Below are 20,373 nucleotides of genomic sequence, written 5' to 3'. Positions count from 1 at the left end.
GAGCCCAGTGTCCAAACATCAGAAAACCTTTGGAAGTTGATATTTGTGTAACAAGAGCAGCTAAGCTGGAATATGACCCAAATAAGCTCTTAATAAATATTCACCCAATGAGCAAATGAAATAATGAGTATTTGTGTCCTAGGGCAAATCGTTGGTAGTTCTGAGTCGGTAATTATCACGAGGGCAGTGTTATTTGAGTGGTCACCACAGACCTGAGCAGCCTGGAGGCCCCTCCTTGTCATGAAGCAGCTGAAGGAATAGTCAGTCCTGGTCAGAGGCCACACCAAAGCTGCTCTATGTGTAGAATGGAGAGGAGAGTGGGAGAGCCTCTGGCTCTGCCAGGGTTTTATTTGTTCAAGGACAGATGGAAAACAATAGAAGAATGTCAGGTGAGCAAGCCCAGCCTGGCTGGGTATGTCTTTTGCATCACATGAGCATTACACAGTTCTGCTCCTAGAGGGAAAGTCCAGTTAGTAAGTACTAAACAAGGGTGTGACACAGTCAACTCAACGCGTTTACATGCCGTGGCTATCATCCAACTATGTAAACAAAGCCAAACTCATTATATATGTATTACTTCATGACTAATAAACAAGCATGGAGAGAAGACACATTACTTACTATGTGAGATTCAAGATATAAGAGAAACTTAAGAGGTGGTTATTAAGGGTTTTTAAAAAATACAAAGTGTATATATTTGAGGTCTGCAACTTGATTCAATATGCGAACACGCTGTGAAATCATCACAGTCAAGCCAATTAACATACCCATCAGGTCACACAGTTACCTTTTTCTTTTTCTCTTTCTTTCTTTGTTTCTTTCTTTCTTTCTTTTTTGCTTGTTTGCTTTTTTCTTGTGGTAAGGACACTTAAAATCTACTCTCTTGGCAAATTTCAAGTGTACCATACAGCATTGTTAGCTCTAGTATCCTTGCTGTACATTAGACTCCCAGGGTTTTTTCATCTTTTGTAACTCAAATGCTTCATCCTTAACTTCAAGAGGTTCCAGTTTTGGCAGAGGGGCCTGAGTCTTGTGATGTCATTAAGGAATGACTCAAGTGTGTGTTAAATGTAACTCTTTGGGTGATGGTTAATACACTAGGATTTTAGAACAAGGATGAGATTAATATATGAATAAAGTACTTAGAAAAGGATCAAGCCACAGCAACATGGCCTGGAGGAACATTTAAGCCTTTGTTCCAGGTGCATTTGAGTCAAATATTCCCTCCACCTCTTGTAAGCTGGGTGCTGTCAGAAAATGATGTAGCTTCTGCGAACCTCAGATTTTGCATCTGTCAAGCAAGAATCACACTATTTATCACTCATTAAGTTGGAAGCAGTGTCCATCCAGCCCCTGTCACTCACAGGTTGAAGGTAGTATCCCTGCCCATTGGTTTTTCCTGTAGCAGTTTTAATATAAGGAAAGAAGAGCTTCTGTGATGGAGGGAGGCCCTTGGCCATGGCATCCGCCTCCCCCTCACCCACATGGTAACAATGACAAAGACACAGAAAGTGCTTCCCTTGATCTTGGCACCATGATTAGCACTTTACATAAGGGCTTCTGGAAGTTAAAGAATAGTCAAGACTCAAAATTCCTTCATCAGTGACCTCCCTGTTGGCATCTGGTGATGTGGACTAAAAACAGTCCCTTATTGTTGGTCAAAGGATAATCCTAGATGCTTTGAGTTAGAGACACCTAGAATGTTTGTTAATGATTGACGATGGTCCCCAGGCCCACTGCAGACCTCCCAAATCACGGTCTCAGGGGTTGCACCTGGAAAGTCCATCTCAGCCGTCTCCCCGAGTAGCTTCTCTAGTCATAAAGCTTGGGAACCACTCTGCTGTACTTAGGGCTCTTCTCCTGTCACACCTTCCTTTTCAGATCCCCATGCCACCCCAGCTCACTTCAGCTTCTCACCTCTTGGGCAACTTTCAGTGGAGTGGTCAATGAGAGGGGTGCATAGAAAGTTAGGAGTGACCTGTGTGCTCCGGACACCTATAGAACTTTTTAACATGGTTATTCTGCTATTTCTGGACAATAACCAGGAAAATTGAAAGACATATTTCCACCTTGAGCTTAAAGATTGACTTCTGAGGCATGATTCTAGGATTGTGAAATCCTTGTATGTTCATTCACTAAGCCTCAACTGACGGCCTACTGTATCCTGAGAGCATGAAGGTGTTATGAATAAGGATAAGCTCAGCACATCACACCAAGGAAAGCTTATGTCCCATAAAAGACAGACGTTTATTCTTTGGTTTGACTCAATGCACTGTCTTAGTTGAAGGAAGAATACCTTCTATGAGCACACAGACTTTGGGAGCACTGAGCTGGGCTGGGAGGTGAGAAAAGGCCCCCGCTCCACCTGGAGCAGAGGCCTGGGAGTTGGCTCTTAGGGGATGGGGAGATGGCTGGATGGTGGAGAGGGCACAGAATATGCAAAGCATGCAGCTCTAGAAACTGGGGTGTTCTGGAAAGGAGGAGACATTGAAATGAGCTGCAGCTGTGGGTGAAGAGCGAGGAGATGAAGCTGAATAGTAGGGTAGTCAGATTGAATATGTCATCCTAGTCAGTGGATTCAGGATTTCAGGTGCACGGACAGATTTTATACAAAGGGGAGACATTGAGTTTCCAGTTTGGGGTATACTGAGTTCTAGCTGCATGCGGTATGCCTGAGAGTTGGTTGGAAAGCCTTCTTTGAAGCCAGAGAGGAAGGTTTAGGTCAGTAATGGCAGCCTCAGGTTTTATTTGAAACCACAGAAATGGAGAAGACAGTGCTTAAAGAAAGCTCATAACGAGCTAACAAACAACTTGGAACATCAGGCACTAGTCGTAATTGGTGTAATGTAGCCACTGAGAAAAATGACAAAATAATTTTCTTATTCCACTGAGTAAGAGAGCTCTCTTTTTTCCTTTGGAATTAATGTTTCAAAAGTGCAAAAGTGCTTAGCATAGATTTTTCTCAACCATCTCAATTGACAACTAATGGGACCAGACACAGTATAAATTTCACCACTGGGGGCTAGAGGGTAATTTAGACTCTGGATGCCTGCCTGGTGACTGTCAGAGAAGGGCTGCCAACCTTACCAACTGGGTGGTTGTTTTGTAATTTAGATACAATAAATCTAAGGCAAGTAATTTCCTTTCAGAAACTTGAATTGCCTCCTTAACAGAATGATTGGAGTTATATTTAAGCTGTGGGTTAGATGAGAGTTTAGAAAGCATACCCAGAGGACTCTATTAATTGCACTCTTGTTTTAAAAGTAATATGGTTTTTATTCACAGGAAACGCAGTGGTAAATTTCCTATAAGCACTGGCTTATGATTTAGGGTACTGCAAGCTTTTGAGGTTTTGTTCAGCAAGGCAGCCAAAGCAGCTGTAAAAGAGATGTCATTTCTCCCCCTGGCATATGTGCAGTGAGTAGTGGTGAAGCAGGGATCTTGCTGATTTTAGACAAAACTTGAATAGGACTTACCATTTACAAGCTAAACATTAACAAGAAAAGAATAACAGCAAACTCTTATACAATGTGTCCTGTGTGCCAGGTGCCATCCAAGCAAACATACAGATAAACTCACTTAGTGGCCCCCAACCCTGTGAGCTGGGCACCGGGGAGAAGACAACAGAGATATTAGTGATCTGCGCTTGGTCACACAGCCTGTAATTGTGGGAGTCTGGAGTTTAACCTGGGCCATTGTGCCCCAGAGGCCACACACTGAACATGTCTCTGCTTGAGCACCTACTATGTGCCGGACTTTGTTCTGGAAACCAACAGGGTCACAGTGAACAAGGCAGGCTGCATTCCTTAGTGCCGGCTCTCCAGAACTTACACGCAGAGGGTCAGGCTATGAGAATATGGTTTTAAATAACAATACTTTGTGATTTTAAAATTTTGCTTTTAATTTATGACCAGGAAAGTTTAAACTGACTGGCTATCCTTTTCAAGGAAAAAATAAGCCATTAGTTGAATCTGATAACTGAGTGAATTAAATTCTCCTTTTCAAGTATTCACTGCCAAGAAGACCTTTTTTTTCTTCTTGGAATTCTCCTTTTCTGTATAAATGTAATATTGAGCTCCTACTGCCAAGACCAATTTAATTCAGTGGCTCATTTACAAGTTAAGAGAAAGAACTTTCCTTAACATATTAGCTGTCTGCTGCTTTGGGATAATGACCAGCTGAATTGATGAGCTTTATATAATGATCTGTTGCCATGGTGACGAGCTGCCCAGTGAGTAGAAGCGGGTATTTCATCATTACCTCCCTGATAATGCTTGGTACGGTAACACACACAAATACAAAAGCTTTTCTTTTACTCTGCAGTGACTCTGGGTCGAAGAGCCAAACACTAGAAATGCCTCTTGGATATAGTGGCAGAGAATCAAATAGAATCCAAATGCACAACTGGAAATAAACTAATTTAGCTTCCCAGGTTAGTGGACTCCGTGTCCACATAAATCTCCAGTCTTGTCACAAGTGACCATTGTCAGGGGTACCACTTGTCTTCCTCACAGGTTTAATTTCTTTATTGTATTCAGCACACTGAAGGCTGAATAATTTAAAAAATACCTTAAACTATAACAAAAGTTACAGAATTAATGAAATGAGAATGGAATCCAGATAATGGATTTAACCATCATCCAATGCTTTGCAATAATCTATTTTTATATCACATTTTCCTCAACTCCTTTCCCTTCCTTTGTGGATATGACTTTTTTTCTTTTCATACAAAATAAGAATTTGTATATATATCAGATATATTACAATTCTACCCTTAAGTTTTTTATTGCACCTTAGAGAAAATATATATTTATCTTCTGATTTGGAAGTGCTTCAGGCTGCTGTTGTTGGGACAAAAATAACTTCTTTGAATCTTTTTTCATTGCTCAGTGTTCTCAGGTATATCAGGATTTAAGCCATTATACACGTGAGACACAGGGACTTTCTTGTAAATACTGTTTAAGCATTAAAGTTTTTCATTGTTCGTGCATTAATGATGATGGAAGGCTAGCTAATCTTACACAAGTATGGACACTTGCACGCTACTTTTACTCATTGTGATGGTAAATGTTATATTGGATTCACTGTGTTTCCTTTCCCTCCTCTCTCCATCCCTCCTTGTTTCCCATTTTACTTTCTTCCTTCAAAAGATTTATTTCTGTAAAATTTTCAAATGTTGATGGAGCTAAAATTCTAGAAATCCCTCAATAAGAAATTCATTATAATCAGAGACCTTTTCTTTAGGTACTTGAACGTTCATTCTTAAGTGCTCATTTAGTTCTCTCTGAATTTCCCCTAAAGATCACCAGAGGCATTAGCATAAAGGCTTTGAGTGGTAGCACCAACCATATGAATTATTACATAATGTTTATCAAAATGCATTAATTTTGCAAAATGTTACATGTCCCATGTCATTCCCTGCCACTTTTCTAGATGAAAACTACATTTATAGGTGGTTACATGAAATAAAGGAAAACATGTAAAAATAACAGGCTATTCATAATATGAGTACAAGGTTATAGTACAAGGTTAAAAAGATAGAATCTAATGTATAATTTATAATGCTTCCATATTAGAATTTGAATCACAATATTTTAGAGGAAAGCAGAAAAATATTTATAATCTAGTTTTTAAATTGCTCTTAACAGTTTATCTGGATGCCAAAACCTGTAATTTCTATTTCCTACTCTTGACATATTTATATTATGTATGTTTATAATATATAAATAATATTTATATTATAAATATATTATATAAATAATTTATAATTGTTCTATAATACAATATTGCTGGGACTGCCATAACAAAGTACCATAGACTGGGCAGCTTAAACAACAGAAATTGATTTCTCAGCCCTGGAGGCTGGAAGTGCAAGATCAAGCCATCAGCAGGTTCCGTTTCTCCTGAGGCCTCTCCTCTTGGCTTGCAGAGGGCCACCTTCTCTCTTTGTCCTTCCATGGTCTTTCTTTTGTACCTGTATCCTAACCTCATCTTTTTAAAAGGACATCCCTCATATTGGATGAGGGCCTACACTCATGACTGCATTTTACCTTAAATCACTCAGTCACATTCTGAGGTCCTGAAGGCCAGGACTTAAACATATGAATTTTGGGTGGACACAGTTCAGCTCATAGCAGTCTCTATCTTAGTATAAGGCATATTTGCCTTACAAATGAGAGATCGTTACATTTGTGTTCATTTAAATTGACCAGTACTCTGAAGATGTAAAACTGAATCTTGTTCAAACCAGAAAATTCATGTTAGCTACTTGAACATTGAAAATTAAAAAATAGCTATTTTCCCCCAGAGCCAAAAATATGGTTAATTTTTAACCACTGATAATTGAATTATGCACATGAGAGTCTCCATTATTTATAGCAAATAGTGATTTAAGGGGCTTATTTTTATTGTCAATTTTAATGTTTAAACACATCCTTTGTTATCTAAATTCTTTTTTAAAAAAATGAAACAGCAATAGAACTTTTTTTTTTTTGTTTTGTTTTTTTTTTTGTTTTTTTAAATCAGTTTGTTCCCCTGTTTGCTTCATGAGCTCATAGAAATGGGAGCTTGAAGCCTGATGGAGAAGTCACATCTGCCCTGGACCTGGCATCCCTTAGACACTAGTTTTCTGTGTAGTCAATTGTATGATAAGATAAACACATGTCTATAAATCACAGCCACATCTTTTCCTGGAATAACAACTACTATTTAATATGCTGTTGTATCAGTTCACCTGATTTTTAGGAACTCACAATCCCTGCTATTACTGAGGCACCGTTATAGGGATTGCATATCTCTCTTTCTATACTTTTGAAACAAAAATACCTTCAAAAATTCAGAAACCAGCTCTTGATCTGTATGAACAAGACCTAAACTCTGGCCCAGTAGTCTGACCTTTGGAAATCAATTAACATTTCTGGACCTTGCTTTTCTCAACTGCACAATTTAAAATATTGTTTTAGGTACCTTCCAACCTTAACATCCATCACATCTTTGACTGAAAGTTTAACTTGGAAAATATAATGATGAAAGAAGATTGAAATTTAGAGATGACCAAAATCAGTAGGGCCACTCATAGTCTCCCCAAGAATGTATCTTTCTGGATTAAGGAAATCAACTGCATTTCTTACATTAATGAAGAAAAGATGGTGTATATATATACATATATATGTATATATACATATACACACATACACTTGTTTGTTTGAACATCATGCTGTATACCTGTGCTTGCGTTTCCTTGTTAGCTTAATTCAGGAATAAATTTATCTGATTTCCCTTGAGATTTGCACTGGCTTTACTATGTGGATTATTCAGGCTCTGGATGATGGAAAATCTTGTTGGCCACAGTGTTTCTGCTTGGGAAGTCAGTCAGGGTTATTCATAAAAGTGACACAGAAGCTACACTCCAAAGAAAAGTAGGAACTAGCTTGACCTCTAGGTAGATAGAAAACTCTACAAAGCAAACAGAAAAAAAACAAATAACCTTCTTTAATGGTTGTGATTGCTTTCTGTCCATCAGTAAGTTTCTGAAATGAACACCAATAATGACATTCACTCCCACAGGGCATGTGCCACTGCCTGTAAGCTGTGTGCCAGCGAGTGATAGCAGGTGTCCAGGTAAGGAGTTAGAGACCAGCTTCCATTCTCATGGCCACATTCACTGGCCATGTAGCTGCGAGCTGTCACTTCACCTTGATGAACCTCCATCATCTTACTTGAAAGAGGAGGCAATTGGCCTGCTGCAGAAATTTTTAAACACTTATATAGAAGGACTTCTATATTTAAAAAATAGGGCAAGGTTCAATATGTGAAATGCAGAAAACTGAAGCTCATGATGTTGTGGGTTTGGACTTGTCTCTTGTTTGCGTGTGGCCAGGAGTACCTGGCTCTCCAGAGCAGCATGAAGACACCCCTGTACATCCTCAGGCAGTCCTGTACGTTAGCCACAACCTCCTGAAATATGTCCCTGGCCAGCTGAAATGTGGTTAGTATGAATTGAAATGGACTATAAGTATAAAATACAATTGGATTTCACTTCATATAAAAAATCCGAGTATTTTATATTGATTACATATGACATATCACATATTATAATTTTTTTGAAACATTGGGTTAAGTAAAATATATAATTAAAATTTATTCACCTGTTTCCTTTTTTTCCATTTTAAATGTGGCATCTAGAAAAAATTTAAATTACTTTTGTGGACTCTGATACATCTCCATTGGACAGTGCTGGTCTAGATAAACCCTTTTGGTTCCTACCTCCTAAACCTCAGTGCTTGAGGGTTTTGTGGGGATCCTAATCACTGTTACTGCTTCCCCAGGTCCCACGTTCAGGTCACTGTGTTCCCATGAAATGCATTAGCCATTTGTCCTGGCAGCTTTGCTTACTACCACACTCTACTCTAAGAACAGTATTTCATTCAAACTCCCATTAAAAAAAAGTATGCCCCGCTAAAAAACACATATATCTTTCCAGTTGCTCTTCCCACAGCGTACTTAGTAACTCATTTGTTCCAGGACATGAGCACGTTTTCCTGTGGGATGGGGATTGAGAATACAAGATTCTGTGTGTCATGGGTCATTTCTTGTGGCTGGAATTCTTCAAGGGTAATTTCTTTTTGTCCCTTTCAAGTTACACTCCTGTCTTTTGATAAACATTGTGTAAATATTGCTTCCCCAGTAGTCATGTTTCAAATGGAATTTATCACTGTTTTGTGTGACAATGTGCAAACTTTACCTTTGTAAACTATTTTCGTTTATGACCTTTTCTTTTGCTTGTGGTCATTTTCCTAATGACTCAGATTGTAGAGGTTGAAGAGACCATCTCTGCCATTATGGTAATCCAGTTTTACCTCTGCATTTTCTAACTGCCATCAGATTTACTCCTGGTCTTCTTTGACTGCATTGGTTGTGTGTGTGTGTGTGTGTGTGTGTATAAAGAATTGTTTAGACCTACAGTGTAGTGATCTGTGCTGAGGAGGGTTCTCTTCTTCTCATTGGCAGGCATGCCACTGAAGCCATTTGCTTGTTCGAGAGCTGGTCTGGTGACAGCATGTTCCATGGTCCTTGTTTCTTTAGGCAGTCATCTTTTTGTCTTATTCTTAGAAATACCAACATTTAAGTGTACACATAACTTCTACTCATCTATAGTTATTTAAACTTTTCTTTGCATGTTACTCTCTTTAAACAGATGGTTTAAGGGAGCAAGAAGGTCCTTCACTGTTTGCCCAAGGATGCCTGAGTCTACCTTGTATGTATGGAGGGAGGGGGTCATTGAGGCCAGAAGAACACGTTGTCTTCTGACACAGATGTGCCTCTGCTTGTCCTTGAGATGGATGGCAGACAAAGGCTTCTAATGGAGGAGAATGCTAACTTTTTTTTCTTTGTGTCTTCTTGAAAACAACGACAACAAAACAGGATACATATGCAGAATGTGCAGGTTTGTTAAATACGTGTACGTGTGCCATGGTGGTTTGCTGCACCTATTGACCTGTCTTCTAAATTCTGTCCCCTTACTCCTCTTCCCCCAACAGGTGCTGGTGTGTGTTGTTCCCCTCTCTGTGTCCGTGTGTTCTCAATGTTCAACTCCCACTTAAGAGTGAGAACATGCAGTGTTTGGTTTTCTGTTCCTGTTTTAGTTTGCTGAGGATGATATCTTCCAGCTTCATCCATGTCCCTGCAGAGGACATGATCTTATTGCTTTTTATGGCTGCATAGCATTCCATGGTGTATATGTGCCACATTTTCTTTATCCAGTCTATCATTGTTGGACACTTGGGTTGGTTCCACGTCTTTGCTATTATAAATAGTGCTGCAATAAACATATGTGTGCATGTGACTTTATAGTAGAATGATTTATATTCCTTTGAGTATATACCCACTAATGGGATTGCTGGGTCAAATGGTATTTCTGGTTCTAGATCCTTGAAGAATCATCATACTGTCTTCCAAAATAGTTGAACTAATTTACATTTTCACCAGCAGTGTAAAAGCATTCCTATTTCTCCACAGCCTCACCAGCATCTGTTGTTTCTGGACTTTTTAATCATCATCATTCTGACTGGCATGAGATGGCATCTTATTTTGGTTTTGATTTGCATTTCTCTGATGATCAATGATATTGAGCTTTCTTCAGCATTCATTAGAATACTGACTTTCTTTTCATTGCCCTCCAGTTGGTTAAGTTCTATGACTTCTAGAAGAGTGCATAGAAGAATGCAATCAAAGCACAGCTACCTCTTCCTCTGTTTCAGTCTGTATCCTCAGTAATAGCCTTATGATTAATGTTTACTGTAGAGTTCATTGTTATAATCATTTATTTCATTCATCAACATTGAAGTGAAAAGGCATTTCATGTCTAACCAGTTCATAGAAAATATGTATCAGTTCTGTTCTCTAAGACTCCATATCTTCACCTATAAAGTAGGAATATGTTGCTACATATATTCAATATATCTTCACTAACTTGCCAAGACGATCAAAGGAGATGTGATGTCATAGGGCTGCCATATATAGCAAATATAAATACAGGCTGCCCACTCAAATTTGAATTTCAGATAAATCATGAATAATATTGAATAGCGCATACTAATACTAATACTAAAAAATTATTCATGTTTATCTGAAATTCCAATTGAAATGGGCAGCCTATATTTAATCTGGTAATCCTAGAATGTAACATCCCTACTCTTCTACTAAGATGAGACAAATACGTAGTGAAGTATAATATTTAATGATATTTTCATGTAATTACAAGTATTTGTGTCTTTTGAATAATAGCTATATCAGCATTAATGGATATTTAAAGTCTTGAAGTAGCTCTGTCCCTTTCATGATGAGTATCTATAGTTTTCTATTTGAGAGAGAAACTATAAAAACATGACACTCAGATTTGTGTCCATGGCATAATGAGTAGGGGACATTTTCACAAAACGGCAATTAGTGTGAGAGTTTGCACCGAAGCAATGTTCATTCGGAGCATCCTCTGGTTAGCACTGATTCTGCAGCTCCACATCACATTTTCCTCCCTCCTTGGGAAGGGGAGCTGCAATGGACAGGAAATACCTATTTTTTTTTTAACTTGTTGATCTCTGAATGTTAAAGAATGATTGAGAAGATTTTGTATCTTTCTGGTACTTTTTTTTTTTCATGCAAATAACTTTGATTGGAGTATTACATTTCAGATATATAGAAGGTTTCTGTGGCTTTATTTCTTGTGGCAAATTTTCACAGTTAATATTTTCTTGTATGAAACCAATTATTCATTTATATTTAGTTTATGACATCTTGGGTTGAAATCTTTCCATATTGGTGAAATTCATGTTTATCGTTTCACCTTCACACTGCCTAATATCATAACTCCTGCTAGAGATCATAATGGGAAAAATATTAATCAGCACTCTTTAGTAAATATGGGAGTAATAATGACGTTCTCATTCCAGGCTGGCCACACTTCCTTCCCTCACTAATTTGTTCAGTCTTTCACCAGCATATATTTATGAAACATCTGATCTCTACCGGCCCTAATAGCAGCCACTACGCATACATCACAGGACACAACTGGCATAGTTCTTGTCCCCATGGAGCCTAAGATCAAGTGTAAAAACCACAAAACAAGTAAGTTAGTAACTAAAACCATGGTAAATGTTGTAAAGTAAAAACAGCAACCAAATACAAATAGCTTTGCAAGATCCACCAGGGTCCTGCTATTGTCCTCCGATGTCAAATAGAAATCTGTGGGTTTTTTGGGGATGTCTCTTTGATAGGGCAGTCTCCGTCTTTCTGCCACTGAAAGAAAATAACGTTGTCATTTGTCACCTCAGGCACAGGAGCTGCATGTCCAGGGTATGCCACAATCACAGGCTCTTGGGCTACAAGTGCTTCCTGGTGGCCGATGCCAGAGCACAGAGAGGCACAGGCGAAGGTGGAGGCAGGAGCGTGGGGCCACCAAGTGCATGCCCTGAGCCTGACTCTAGATGCAGTGAGGAGAGCAGAGTGAGTGTGCTGAGGAGATGCAGGTGACAGAGGTGTAGAGGAAGCCTCAGGAGTGGCAGGGATGGCAGGAGTGGGTGGATGAGAACTAGGTGAGCTGTGGGTGACAGGGAAGGAGGGGTCCCATCATCGGCACTGGGATTATGGTGCTGCTGTCCCTTAGACAAGGTCACAGGAGGTGGGACATGCTGGTAGGCCACATGGAGAGTCAGGGAGGCCTGTCAAGTTTCTGGTGTCTCCAGTCCCTGGAAGTTTAGTTGCAGATACAGAGCCCACATTCAGCAGTAAGATCCCCGCTTTGAAGATAGATCTGAGGGTGATCATGAGAACAGGGGATGAGAAGGCTGTGACCAAATGTGTGAGCATGCAGGAGTTCAGAGCAAGGGCAGGGCACAGGCTGGGGAAGGAAGAGCTTCAAGGAGACAGGAAGGGTCCCTGTGTGCTGAACCTGATGCAGAGGGAAGGGGGAACTGTGGAGGGGACTTGTCACATGCCAGACACTCCAGAGAGTGAAGATGCAAGGTCATGCATTGTGGACCAGCATGCAAGCCCACGCTGAGCACTTTGCTCTGAAATGCTAAGCCCTATAGTTTTGTTAGTTTCCACCAGTTGGAAAATCAGATACAAGGTGTGCAGAAATATGCAGTGAAAGTTTACGATCAATGATGGCTCATTCTTTTAAGTCAAATTATCACAGATCTTTACAAATTCGATTCTTTCCACAATTACTTAAGAATTTGAAATACATATGAGCATATTGACATTTGGACTGTTGTTAATTTGGGCAGGTTTCTCAGAACAATAATCCTTCAACAAAATAAATAATAAATAGCAATGAGTCTTTGTTAAATTCTCAGATAGGCTATAGTTCTGTAAACTCTGTTTCCCATGCCACGCTAGGCTGGTAAGCAACTAGTGTGTGATGCTGGTCACAGCGCAGTGATCCTCCAGCCGACTCCCGACTCTAGGCAGCCCACCCCACCCCTGAACTTCTATGAAAGTTCCTGTTTCACACAGCAGTCTCTCACACAAGCTCTGCTCCTGCCTCCCTCTTAACTTGTGGCTCAGATCATGTCCCCGTGTGTAATGATGTCCCAAAGGCATCCACAGGCTCTATGCCCATCACGGCTCCACAGGAAGGCTGACACCTCCCTCTGCTGGTGCCTCATGGGGACCTCCTTGCAGGGCCTTGTGGCTGACATATGTGTACTGAAGTCACCTTGCCTGAAGCCCCCGTCTTCTCTCTGTTAGTTCCTCGGTGCTGTGTAAGTTTATTGATGCTTCACTCTATCCCAGGCAGAGAGACCTAAGAATCACTGAGGTTGAATTTTCCAACAAGCTCATGAACTGTGATGTCCAAGTCAAAATTAATTTGAATTGTAGAATTAAGACATAAATTTTTTCTTACATGCTTACCTCTGTGAACTGTGAATTTGTTAAAATGCCTGCCTCTCTATGCCAGAGCTGCCTCTTTCTCTCCTGTCTCTTGTTCTCACTCTCTTTTGTCCTCACCCTTTTACATGAACACAAATATATACTCTTTTCTCCAAGTTCATTTTAAAATCTTCCCAGCATATAGCATACTTCAGTGTATGCTTGACCTTTTTCAAAAGTAACCTATATAACCAGCTAGCTTAAAACAAAAGCAAGCAATTGTTTGCCAGTACTGTATACATGATTTTTCAGTCAATGCATAATCAGAAAATGCTCATTGGAGATGTTTCAGATATACTTTTTAAAGTAAATTCAGTAAAACATGTCTGCATATGTATTTTTTTAAAACAAAAATAGCCTCCATCTCTAAGACTTTCATAGAGAGAGAAAAATGTCAAGTATTTTATCCAAGGTCTTTTGCAATTAATTGCTTGATAGGAAGCCTTGAAGTCAAATATTCTTGACTACTTCTGGTTTTAGAATAACTTCTTAAACTCGTTTTCTGTGTTTGCAAAATAAGATTCATGATGTTTCAAAACTCAGGATCATGGAAGGTGTTATTCAGTCAGGGCCTTCAGGGTGATTCCAGGTACTTGAGTGGATCTCTGAGGGGCTTCCAGAAGGCTGGATTTCATGCCTGGGATTTGCAAGGTGTCAGCAAGGGGTTGCGGGTGCAGCACAGGGTACCTGGGAGAGCAATGTTTGTTTCAACTGTGTGTCCCCCCTACACACAGGTGCTAGCCATGCTGTCCCCACCACCCTCCCACTGGCATGCTGGGAAGACGCTGCTCCATGCCCCTCATAGGTGGGAAGGCTGCATGGTTCAGGGGTTGCTCACTCTCCAGCAGTGTTAGCAGTCAAGCAGATAAATAAGTGCACAGAAACACCCAGGGAGCAGAAAACTTGGAGCGGGGAGGGCTTAGATCAGGCCAGAAATGGATGTTCAGAAGCACAGAAAAGAAGGTTTAGAGGAGTTGAGCCCAAGAAAATCATCCCAAAGAGCAGGCACTAGAAGGAAAGAAGGAACTAATGTAGACAGAGGAGGGAGGGAGATGGAGGAGGGTGTACTTCTCTGGGCAGGAAGGAGGAGGGGGCATCATTGTCGTCCTGGATGTTTGAAACTGCCCATCACATTGCATTTTCCTTGCCCTACTGGGCACCAAAGTCAGCACCTCTGACACCAAGAATCCAAGATCATCCCTTGAGGGTCTCTCTCCCTTGATGTTCTCCATGGAATGGCACAAAGCTTGCTACTTTGAGCTCTCCATCCCTAGACTTGGAACTGGAAGGGTCCAATTGAAGATGATTAGTCCTCGTCTCTTGCTACATGAGAGCATCATTTTAAAAGATACTGCTGCCTGGGCCCCACATCCAGTGCAGCTGACCTCACTGGTCTGTAGTGGGGCCCAGGTGTACTGTTTTTGAAGGATGCTTAGATGGCTTTCCTGGCTGGAGATCCATGGCTGCGTACACAGCACACTCTGTTTAACCAGGGATTGGTTTGTGAGACCCGCTGACCTTGTTTCCTTCTCATCCTGTGGCCTTCACAGATTACGGAACCATTAAGAAAGTGCGGGCGCCCCTGAATCAGACCTCAAGCAGCTGTTTGCTGGAAGAGATTGAGCTCTTCCCGGAGAGGCAGAGGGAGCCCATCAGGAGCCTGCAGATCCTGCACAGCCAGAGCGTCCTGTTCGTGGGCCTGCGGGAGCACGTGGTCAAGATCCCCCTGAAGAGGTGCCAGTTCTACCACACACGCAGGTAGGGCATCTCCGGGGTCAGGATGCACTAGTGTGTGTGAAGGGCCCACCCAGAGAGAGCCGGGGAGACTTCAGATGCCCTGAAGTTGAATGGCCTCAGAGCCGCCCTTCATGCTTCTGAGAGTCCTGTGCTCTAGGATGCAGAGCTTTCATGAAAATAGATTAACCGTGATGAGGATAACCCATCAGTTCTCCTCAGAGGAGAAGCCACGATATAATAATTGTAAGCAGTTGTCAAGGTTAAAATAAATCATTCGGTGCCTTAGAACACTCAGCAATAATACTGATATTTGGTGACTGTATTAATCTGTTAATCTGGCACAAGCATATATATATATATGTGTGTGTGTGTGTGTGTGTGTGTATGTATGTGTGTGTGTGTATATATAGAGAGAGAGAGAAAGAGAGAGAGAGAGAGAGAGAGAGAGAGAGAGAGAGAGAGATGGATGAAGTCTCACTCTGGCTGGAGTACAGTGGTGAGATCTCAGCTCACTGCAACCTCTGGCTACAAGTGATTCTCATACCTCAGCCTCCCGAGTAGCTGAGAATACAGATGTGTGCCATTATGCCTGGCTAATTTTGGTAGTTTTAGTAGAGACAGGGTTTCACCATATTGGCCAGGCTGGTCTTGAACTCCTGACCTCAAGTGATCTGCCCATCTCGGCCTCCCGAATTCCTGGGATTACAGGCTTGAGCCACCACACCTGGCCTCAAGCTTATATTTTATTTGAATATAGAAATAACAAAAAATATTCTAAGGTATATGTCCTTCTCGACCACAGTTCTTATGCTGATAACCCCGTGAGAAGGAATGGTTGATGTTGCTGCGGTGGCCCCCACTTTCTGGGACACCCCCCACGGCCACTGTCTTTGACATAAGTTCCCCTGGAGTGCTACTTCTCTCCTGAGCCTGCAGAGAGGGTAGGGAGGGAGGTCTCCTAGCCACAGGGAAACCCCAAGTGTCATTGCATCTTGCTTTACCCTCAGGCCAGTCTTATCTTCCATGGGACATCCACAATTGACCACGGTTGTGTTTAAAATTTAATTTGGAAACATGTTGGCCCAGGTGCTTAGGAAATGAAAAAGTACTGTATACATCACACACTTGACCAGCACTTTCCTCCCGGAAATTGTATATACACTCTGACCCCTGACAAAAGATCACCCTTGGGGAAATCAGAATCTTAAATGTTCTTAGGCATCTTGTTTAATTCCACCCCCTAAAGTGGGGTGAAATTGCAGATTTGGAGTAGAAATAGTCCTTTTTGATATACCGCTCACAAACATCGACCCTACACGGGCCACTCTCTCTCAAAACAGGGTGCCTAATGACATTGGCTTTGGCACTTAGAAGCTAGGGTTCATGGTACAGACCTGTTGTTGCTTTTTTCTTTTTTTTGAAATGGAGTCTTGCTCTGTTACCCAGACTGGAGTGCAGTGGTGTGATCTCAGCTTAGTGCAACCTCCACCTCCTGGGTTCAAGTCATTCTCTTGAGTCAGTCTCCTGAGTAGCTGGAATTACATGTGCCACCATGCCTGGCTAATTTTTGTATTTTTAGTAGAGACAGAGTTTTGCCATGTTGGCCAGGCTGGTCTCGAATTCCTGACCTCAAGTGATCCGCCCGCCTCTGCCACCCAAAGTGCTGGGATTACAGGCGTGCGCCACTGCGCCCAGCCCTGTTGTTGCTATTTTTTGACCCAGGTCACAAAAGTATTTGAGAATTCACTTTCTCATCCAACATGTGTGAATTGCTATAGAATCAAATAGGATAATATAGAGAGTATAAAATTTAAAGTACTCTGCAAAGTGAGCATTCTTAGGTGGAAGGAAATTTTTTGTGTGTAATCACAACAATATGCCTTTCAAGATGATTCTAGAAAATGAAGTCTATAATATAATGTTTCCTTTGAAATGAGACAGAGAGTTGAGGAATAATGTGAGGAACCTCCCAGCTAATCATAATGATATTGTGAGCCTTAGTAACAGCTAGTGATATTTATTAACTGCCATTGTTATATATGCCTACTTCGTAAATTTAACCAGTGGCTGCTTGAAATTTATTCTGGTATGTGTTCCCTGCAGAACTAGCCTAGGGAAGAAATTCTTCTCTGGTTGCTGTTGGTTCAGTGGGTAACAGGGTTGGGGGCTGGTCAACAGGATGTCATAGCTGGAATGTATCTGGAAGGACACCCGTCTTCCAATTCCAGCCCAGTGAAGGATGACCTTTATGGAGGGTGACACAGGATAACCCGCAGGAAGCCGCAGGCCTGTGCTGTCTGCAGGGTGATTCTGGTGCCAGAATGGGGGTGCATGGCTTACAGACCTGAGGCAGTTCATCTTTTACAGGTTGTTCTACTTCCTTGAGTCTGGGTCACAATTGCTCAGCCTCTTGTGCATGCAGCTTAGGAACTAAGTTCTGCATCAGATTAGCGATGAGAGGCACAGTGTCCCTGGCATCTCTCATGCACCTGAACTGCCAGCCCACTTGTAGATCCACAGGAACTGGTGCTCCAGGCACAGAGGCCTCGGGAGGAGTTCGCTGTTCCCTCTTTTCTTTCAAGGAGAATGATGCCACTGGTGTGTCTTCATTGGGCTCCTGAGAGGGAAAGAGCTTGACATTTATAGCTGGAGCTTAATCACCCTGCTGTTTACTCTGAGAAAAGCAACAAGAGATCGTAACTGCATTTTCAACTGATAGACTGTGGTCTTCTGTGTGCCCGTCCTCAGAGGGGGTTAGTTTGTGCCTGGCCCTTTAGTATTTCATTCGAGAAAAGAAAACTAAAGATTTCAACCCAAGCATTTCTCTGAATATTTCCAATGTGTTTCTCTACTATCCTACTCCTGTAGAAAGTTAGGAAACCCTCCCTAGTTAACATTCCATGGAGAAAATAATCTTTTTAAAAAGAATACAAACTACATAAACTTTTTTTATAAATTATAAGGAAAAATCGTGGGTTTTTTTTTTGACAAAAGCAATTTTAATCTTTCAGAAAGATGCTTAAAGAAGTACACTAAATAGGAATAGGAAAACAATTGGGTAACATTTGGATACTAATTTCTTTTCCAATATACTTTCCATCATAGAATCTCAGTGATGCCATTTATTATTGGAAAACCGTCTTATAAATGAATCTAGAAGTATTTAAAAAGGGAAAATGCTTATCTAAATTACCTGTCTCCTTCAAAATCATATTTACATGTTTAATTTTCTTGAGTCTTTTTTTCCAAAGACAATACACAATGACATTTATTAAAATGTGTATAAATGATAACTGATACAATTTCACAAATTTCTTTTACATGTCTGACAATATGGTAGATTTTATGAGAGTTTTGCAGAATGATTATGTCAATCCTGAAAGTAAAGTAGCATACCATATCCATTGTTCAGATGAGGAAATGACAGCTCAGATTTTTGGTGTCCTGCTCAAAGTCTCATAGCTACTGCAACATGAGACCTGGGTCAGAGCCGAGACTGTCCCAGGCCTATGCTGTATTACTGGTTCTTTCTGCTGCCCCTAGTACAATGAGGACCACCCATTCTGTGGTCAGATTTCGGCTGAAGGAGCTGCTGGATTGCGTTCTTCATGTGTGCAACTGAGAGGTAGAGGTGGTCAGTACCCGGACAGGCAGAAGCCAGGTCTCCTGAGAGATACTTACACCTTCGTCCCATTAGCCTCTTCCTCATTCTGCTTGCTGTCAGACTGGATCAAGCAAACATGAAGGAGGTTTTGTACTCTGTTTTTCCAAGCATTCTAAGCTGAGTCTCCATTCTCCAGTTGTTCTTAAGGAGATCGTGCGACCTCAGACGTGGGGGATTGGGAGTAGTGACAAGCACCTCCCTGTACTGACTACCCACATGTGTTGTGACTGATTGGAACACAGCATTGTTCCCTTGGAAAATTATTTTAAAAGGTGAATATTTCAAAATTCTATTTTAGTCAAGTTTGACCTCAAAGATGAGCCAAAAATTGTGCTTTGATGTTAGCATTGTTTAGCACAGACATTTAATAGATAGAGTGAGAAAATAATGCAAAAGATAAAGCTAACTCATTGGAATTGGTGGTGATCTCTGGGGATGTAGAGTGCAAGAGAAACCGCACTATTCATGCGTATCCTTTTTCATTTTAGGCCTTATGGACCACATCTGTGTATAAGTTGCATAAAGTGAGTTCACATTCACTAATTTCTGAGGAATTCAGGAATCTGGGTAAGCCCAGATATGAGTACAATGTGTAGCAGAAGAAAACAGGAAAGCTGACCTCATCCTGTGGGCCAGGCCATGCACCTGGCTCATGGTCCAATAGCATCATGTGGTCATTTTTTTTGACATATCTTTTATTATTACTATTATTATTATTTATTGTACTTTAAGTTCTAGGGTACATGTGCACAACATGCAGGTTTGTTACATATGTATACCTGTGCCATGATGGTGTGCTGCACCCATTAACTCATCATTTACATTAGGTATATCTCCTAATGCTGTCCCTCCCCGCTCCCAGCACACGATGACAGGCCCTGGTGTGTGGTGTTCCCCTTCCTGTGTCCAAGTGTTCTCATTGTTCAATTCCCACCTATGAGTGAGAACATGCGGTGTTTGGTTTTCTGTTCTTGCAATCGTTTGCTGAGAATGATGGTTTCCAGCTTCATCCATGTTCCTACAAAGGACATGAACTCATACTTTTTTATGGCTGCATAATATTCCATGGTGTATATATGCCACATTTTCTTAATCCAGTCTATCATTGATGGACATTTGGGTTGGTTCCAAGTCTTTGCTATTGTGAATAGTGCCGCAGTAAACATACATGTGCATGCATCTGTATAGCAGCATGATTTATAATCCTTTGGGGATATACCCAGTAATAGGATGGCCGGGTCAAATGGTGTTTCTAGTTCCAGATCCTTGAGGAATCACCACACTGTCTTCCACAATGGTTGAACTAGTTTACAGTCTCACCAACAGTGTAAAAGTGTTCCTATTTCTCCACATCCTCTCCAGCACCTGTTGTTTCCTGACTTTTTAATGATTGCCATTCTAACTGGTGTCTTTAAAGTGGAAAAAGGCTGGAAGTGGTGACTCATGCCTGTAATCCCAGCACTTCTTGAGGCTGAGGCAGGAGGATTGCTTGAGTCCAGGAATTCAAGACTAGCTTGGGGAACATGGTGAGACCCCATCTC

At 41.1% G+C, this 20,373-nt stretch overlaps 1 protein-coding gene across 1 annotated transcript in view; it reads left to right on the top strand.

Moving 5' to 3' along the window:
• The window catches only part of SEMA5A (semaphorin 5A), a 306,611-nt gene that overhangs the window by 162,166 nt on the left and 124,072 nt on the right, over window positions 1-20,373 (top strand). Inside the window, exon 9 of the mRNA XM_030927820.1 lies at window positions 14,982-15,189. Coding sequence (XP_030783680.1) covers window positions 14,982-15,189 — 208 coding nt within the window. The remainder of the gene's footprint in view (window positions 1-14,981; window positions 15,190-20,373) is intronic.

Source organism: Rhinopithecus roxellana, chromosome 3, assembly GCF_007565055.1.
Source record: "Rhinopithecus roxellana isolate Shanxi Qingling chromosome 3, ASM756505v1, whole genome shotgun sequence".
In the NCBI taxonomy this organism is placed as follows: Eukaryota; Metazoa; Chordata; class Mammalia; order Primates; family Cercopithecidae; genus Rhinopithecus; species Rhinopithecus roxellana.
This window is presented reverse-complemented; position numbering and strand designations above follow the sequence as displayed.